General features: G+C 50.6%; 1 protein-coding gene across 1 annotated transcript in view; it reads right to left on the bottom strand.

The window, feature by feature from the left end:
* NPTX1 (neuronal pentraxin I) overlaps positions 1–678 on the bottom strand; it is a 15,412-nt gene extending 14,734 nt beyond the window's left edge. Inside the window, exon 1 of the mRNA XM_010008659.1 lies at positions 585–678. Coding sequence (XP_010006961.1) covers positions 585–678 — 94 coding nt within the window. The remainder of the gene's footprint in view (positions 1–584) is intronic.
* Positions 679–6,311: the final 5,633 nt, after the last annotated feature.

Genomic DNA, 6,311 nt, shown 5'->3' with positions numbered 1-6,311 from the left:
GTCTCTGGGCTACCGGAGCCGCTGTGTTTTTCTTCAGCAGTTCAGCCAAGGCCGATTCCTCCTCAGTTCTGGAGAAGTGAGCGTGTGGCTCCTCCCTGCAGCTGTTCCTCAGCCTTCCCTTGGCCAAGACCCCTGGGCACGACCTGGGACCTGCCAGCCCCTGCAGCCCCAGCTCCCTGGGACTCTCCTTACCTGGTGGTTTTATCCCTGTCTTCTCTCCATGCTGTTGTCTTGTGTTAGGAAATACCTGAACTGCTGCGAGGTTTAGCTTGCAGACCCCCTGGCTGAATGTGCTTCTGATGATACCGGGGGAATTCGGCCCTCCCAGCTCCATCCTCTGCCTGCCCTACCCACCCTGCACTGCAGCAGCCCATATGGCTGGAGCATTTACATAATGCCAAGTTATCCTGTGAAATATGAAGCAATTAATTTTGATTAGTGAAGTGGGTCAGTACAATACAAAGCCTTTTCAGTGTGTGGATCTGCAAAAGATGGTCCATCCATGGTCCTTCCCTCCATTTACCTCCCCTCTGATGTGGCCAGCTGAGCCCTCTCTGGGAGCTGGAGCACCCAGAGCTGCTCACAGCCAGACCCCTCGTGCTGTGGCTCAGCTTGGTACCTTTTCTGTTGCAGGTGCTTGTCCAGCCCCCCTAGCTTGATGACACACTGCCTGGGCATGAAGGTTTTCCTTCCCCAAGGTGTCTCAGCTGCCTTTGGGAGATCCCATCTCTCATCAATCAGTGCTCTGTAGGTTACATTTTAAACAGTATTTCATGGCCAATCCCAGAGTTGTGGGGTTGACATGGGGCACAGCAGAAGGAGGGTGCTGGGGTTGGCAAACACCCCATTTCTCTGCTGGACTGGGTACAGCTGGTGATGCCCAGCCCAGGGGACCAGGACAGGGACAAATGTGGCCACGAGGTGTGGAGATGTGCTACAGTGCCCAGTGCTTCTGCAGCACCTTTGCTAGGATCCTGGAGTGCTTTTGTTGCTGCTTTCCATCAAACCTGTCCCAGAGCTCACAGGGACTGCAGAGACTTGTTATGTGTAGCCTTCCTAAGGCTTCTGGTTCTCAGTGCTGCTCCTGCCCCCACAGAGTGGTTCTGAGCCCCTGCCAACCGTGGGCAGCTCACCTCTGGTGCTGTGTGCTTTGCTTCAGGAAATTCTGGGGGAAAATCTACATTTCCACTGGGTTCTTTGCTGCTGGCTTGACTGCCCTGGTTACTTTGCCTCCAGTTTGCTCTCTGTGCTGTGCAGCATTTCAGTGCAACAGGAATGGAGCAGAGAGGAGTTAAGAAGGGGGAAGGCAGGGTGGTTTACTGGGCAGACCAGTCTCCCTTCAGTGCTGGTTTCGTTCTGTTGTTTCAGATTTGGTTTGGGCTCTTTCTGAGCAAAGGAACACTCTGGTAAAAGGCTGATCAGACTGCAGGTCTAATTCTTCTGCCACAGGCAGGAGTGCAAACCAGAAATAATGTTACTGCAGGTGATACAATTACACCAGCTTGGAACTGGGCTGAGAAGCAGCCTGGTCGGTACCCACTTCTGGCTACATCTGCATGATACTGACAAAGCTGTTAATGTTACCAAACCAATTTCACTAGGAATCTTTTGTCACCCACAGCACATGATGCTGAGATGAGACCAAGGTGACAGGTGCAATAAAATAAACACTCGATACTGTGGTGATGGAGGCTCCAAACACCCAGATAGGAGAGAACAACAAAGCTGAGCTGCAAGAGATAAGCAAGATACCCCCCGTGTCTCCTAATGCAAAGAAAGAACTAGAAAATATAATCAAGATTTCAGCTTTCCCAGAATCACTGCATCATGCAGGAGGATCCGTTATTGCTTTCATAGGAGCTGTACAGGTATAATGGAATAATGGAGCCCCTATTATTTTTAACTCTTCCCCTGCCTCTCCCAAGGCACTCTGTAGCTGATTGATGGCTCTGGGGCTGAAAAGAGCTGAGCACAGTTATCAAGGACCCTTGAAGATGATTTAGTTCTGAACAGGAGCCAGCAGGCACATTTGTATTTGTGATGGACGAGTATAATTTTGGACAGTCCAGGGTGCTCCCTCAGGGGGCCTGGCTCCCCATGCCCCCCCAGCTGTCAGGTGCAGAGGGAGGGAATGTGCAGGTTTGATCTGTTCAAAGCTAACCTTGCTCTGAGAGCCACAGCCTTACAAATGCAGGAAGGACTTTTTTTAATTATTATTATTTTTTTATGTGGACAAATCTCTTTAATCCCAGGAGCTGGAGCCCTAGGGAGCAGGCAGTGGAAGCTTCCTCCCCTGTTTGTGCAGCCTGATGTACACAAAACATCTCCTGTGGGGTCAAGCTGATTCCGCAGTTCAGTCCCCTCTGCAGAGTGGAAACAACAGGATCCATTTTGGGATGGAGACAGCTTTGCAATGGGAATAGTGGTGAGCAGACTTCACTGAGCAAGAAACGTTTCTCCCTTTGTGCATCCACCTGCTCCACAGCTCAGCTGCTGGTTGGGCCTGTGTTGTCTCTGAGGTTCTCTGAGGGATCATCCACTCCAGCCCCTGGCTCTGCACCCCCAGCCCCAACATGCTTCAAGCAGGACATGGCAGTGCCTGTGACGCTGTTTGGTTGGGTTTTATTCATATAAGGGCTTGTTCTCAGGGAGCCTCTAGCAAGAACAGGATCCTTGGTCACCCTACAGCCCCACTGCCCAGGTGGATCCCACACATGGACTCTTTCCAAAGCCTTTAGCCTTGTGCAGCCAGACAAGACACACAAAACCAGCACACAGCCCTGAGCAGCTCCATGGTTCAGTTTGCAGAATAGTGCAAATGTAAAATCTTTTTCTTTTTTTTTTATGCCTTCTAAAATCTACAGCTGCCATGAGAGCAGCTTGAGCCTGGTGTGGAACTAGTGCAAATACAGTGCCTGTAAAGTGGAGTATTCCCTTCTGTAACAGACAAACACTTTGGGCTGGAGTTTGGAAATTTGCTGCATTTTGCTGCAGTCTTTCTTTGCAGGTCTCTCCCTCTCTGTTTCTCTCCCTCTCACACACACATTCATTCTCTCCCTTTTTTTCATTGTTTGCATCTCAAAAGTCAATTTCTTTCTAAATTGCCTGACGTTTATGTCCAGTGAGAATGAGGAGTGTGTTCTTTGTACTAGTAGGTCTCAGTGATGCTATAGGGACACAGATCCTTTCATTACAAATAATTAATTTAGCTATATATTGCATAACATCCTAAAAGGCTTTCTAGGGCAATCTCATGCTAGCTGGATACACAGTTCCTATCAATATTACATTACATTTGGGTACAACAGTTATGAAGTTTCATTAAAAATTTAATTTGTCGTTTAAAACTGCAGCATTCCCTTAAAAGTGTAGCAGAGAAACCATTTTGGCTGCTTGAGGGCTGATCTTGCAATAGCCAAAATTGCAGGGAGAGCTGCAGGAGGGGCTGGGTGCCGTGGAGATGCTCCCTGCTCAGGGATCCAGCGGGCTGGACCAGGAGAGGGAGGGAGCTCAGGCTTGGCAGCTGCCTCTACAGCGTCCTCCTGGGCTCCTGCCAGCTGGGAGATGCCTCTTTTGAGTAGAGAATTGAGCATTAACCCGTGTCTCTGGGTAGCAGCCTCGTGTGAGCACAAAAAGGGCTGTACCCCATCCTCAGTGCACCCCACCCCAGCCTCCTGCACCCATCTGGGATTTCGTTCGTGTGGGAAGGAGACAGGAACTTCTGGGGAGTGCAGAAGGAGAGAGAAATTGGTGCTGTGCCCTGGGGCTGTGGGACGGGAGCTGGGCTCTGTGTCCTGCGGGCTCCTGGGGAATGAGCTGCCAGCCCGGGAGCCCCGGGGAGAGGATGCTGGTGGTTTTGTGCAGGTCACAGACACACATCCTCCTCTGCTGACCTGCACTGGTGCAAATTCCCAGTCTCCTTTCCGCCAGGGAAGTTGCCCTATGATGGGAACTGGACGTGGAGCAGGAACGGGGCCGGTGTCATGTTCCGTTAATGAGGTTTTGCTGTGACCTCAGCAGCACGTCTGAATGGAGGCAGGTTTAAAACATCCCACATCCGCCTCTCCCTCTCAGAATTGATTTGTACAGTAATTCCCTCCCCTGTCTGCACACACCAACAGCAGAAGAACCAACAGCTTTTCCTTCCAGACCATCCCTGAAGTAATTTTCCAGCTTCCTCAGGATTTACCTGCTGTAAGAGAAAGCAGAGTGCCAGCTGAGTGATGGGTCCAGACCTGGACATGGACCTCCCAGTCCTGCCCAGGCAGGGGGATGGGACCTGCTGCTCCTGCCCACAGCCTCCATCTGACACAGGTGGTCTGCATGGAGCCTCTTGCTGGAGCACCCACAAGACAAACTGTGACTCTATTATAAAACCCACATTTGCCACTTTCCCTTGCCCAGGGGAGGAGAGGCACTCTCTGGGGACAGCAGGGTGCTCCCAAAGTCAGCCCCATCCTGCTGTTTGCTGTAGGTCTCTGCAAAAGATTCCTTCCCCTCCCCCCAGCGAGGATAATAATGGGGAGTGGGTCCCTAAATCCTTTAAGCCTCTTTGATAGCTTCAATATTTATCTGTAATCCTGCTAGCACTTCTGACCAGGAGCAGCCCTATGTCCCTGTCGCTCTGGGGCTTCTTCCCACCTTGCAGTGCTCCCTTTTCCCGGGAGAAAAGGCAGGGCAGGATAAGAGGGAAACATCAAAAGCCAGCGGCGCTGTCGGTGCCCTAGTTTTTTTCCGTGGTTATTTATCATTTTTCACAGTCTCTTGCTCTCTTTCTCCCACGCTCTCTGCTCTATTATGCTAATGTCTGTGGAGGCTGGGCTTGCCTCTGCACACCTTTGGGATGGAGTGAGGGGAGAGTGGCTGGGCAGTCTGGAGGGAGCTCCGAGCAGACACGAGGCAGATGGACAGCTGGTCTGGTCAGGCAGGCATGGGGGAGATGCAGATGCAAGCCCTGGGTCAGGGAGTTGGGAGCTCTGTGTGGGCACCTGCTCCCAAAGAGGGAGAAGCAGGAGCAGGGATGGTGAGGTCCCAGGGAGATAGATCTCCCCAGAGGGGGGAACACTCTCGTCCTGCCTGGTGGGTGAGAGCTTGAATTCTCTGTGCCAAAGTCAGCGTGTGTGCTCATGATGGTGTGGAGTTAAAAGCCAGCAAGGTTCTAGAGGCAGGATAGATAAAAATGTGATCATGCAACAGGAATTAATTGCATTTGCCTGCTGGGAGGGCTGACCCCTACCTAAAGGGTCAGTGGGAGCAAGGAGCTCTCAGGACACTGAAGAGCTGTTGCTGGAAAGGCTGCCATTAGGGCTGGATGTGTTATTGATTCCTGTTCAAGACTTGAGGCTTAAGAAGCTGCCGAGATAGTGGGTGTAACTGGAACAACACAGGAGCTGCTTCCAGGCAGTAAGTGAAGCTGGAGCCACGTTGGCTGGTACTGGCACTTCTGGAGCTGGAGATGCAAGGGATGGCAGGAGCCCAGCACAGGGCCCTCCCAGCCAGCTCTGAACCAGGACTGGGATGGCAGTGGAAGCCCTGGAACACTGTCCTTCCAGAGGTGAAAGAAGGACTCGCAAAACTCAGGGCTCCTCCTGGAGCAACACATTCCTTGTGTTGTTTGTGACAGCATTTGGGACTTGCAGAAATGCCACCCGAAGCTGAGGGCACAGCACTGCCCTGCTTCACTGGGCACAACAACTGCCTTGTCAGCGTGTGGCCTGTGGGGCTGATCTCCTCGTGCTCTTACTTCTTAGGGCTTTTCTGCATGCGAAATGCAAAATAAATTAAGTCATGAATCCAGAATATGCTGGCTATGCTGCACTGCTTCCAAGGACAGAAACTCTTGGCATGGTCTTTGGAAGTGGAGCAAGCTTCCCGTGCTTGTCGCATCCTAACTATTCAATCAGCAGTTTAATGGCAAGTCATTAGTGTACTATAAATTCACATTTTATATTTATGTAGTGCTTATTTTACCATGTAGAAAAGGCTTTCCTTTCCAGTTGTATGGATACTCCCCAGTGTAAATGACAGGAGAAGTTTGCATATCTGTTCATCTCACTTCCATTAATTATAATGAGACTAGTCACCCAATTTCTTAGAAACCTGCTGAATTTCAGCAGGTAACATACCAGCCATGAAACCCACTAAGGCTTGGGAAATAAGTGTTGATCACTGTGTCATTTTGTATCAGGAATTTGAGTTTGAGACATCCTAGGCATAAGGAAAAGGTTTTGACTGATGTATTTAATGGGAATGGTGAAAAGAGAACTAGAGAATTGTGCTGACTCTGAGGGAAATTACATTTCCTACGTGTA

The sequence above is a fragment of the Chaetura pelagica genome, unplaced genomic scaffold, assembly GCF_000747805.2.
Source record: "Chaetura pelagica isolate M959 unplaced genomic scaffold, ChaPel_1.0 scaffold962, whole genome shotgun sequence".
NCBI lineage: Eukaryota > Metazoa > Chordata > Aves > Apodiformes > Apodidae > Chaetura > Chaetura pelagica.
The sequence above is the reverse complement of the archived record's forward strand: the minus strand, read 5'-3'. Positions and strand labels throughout refer to the sequence as shown.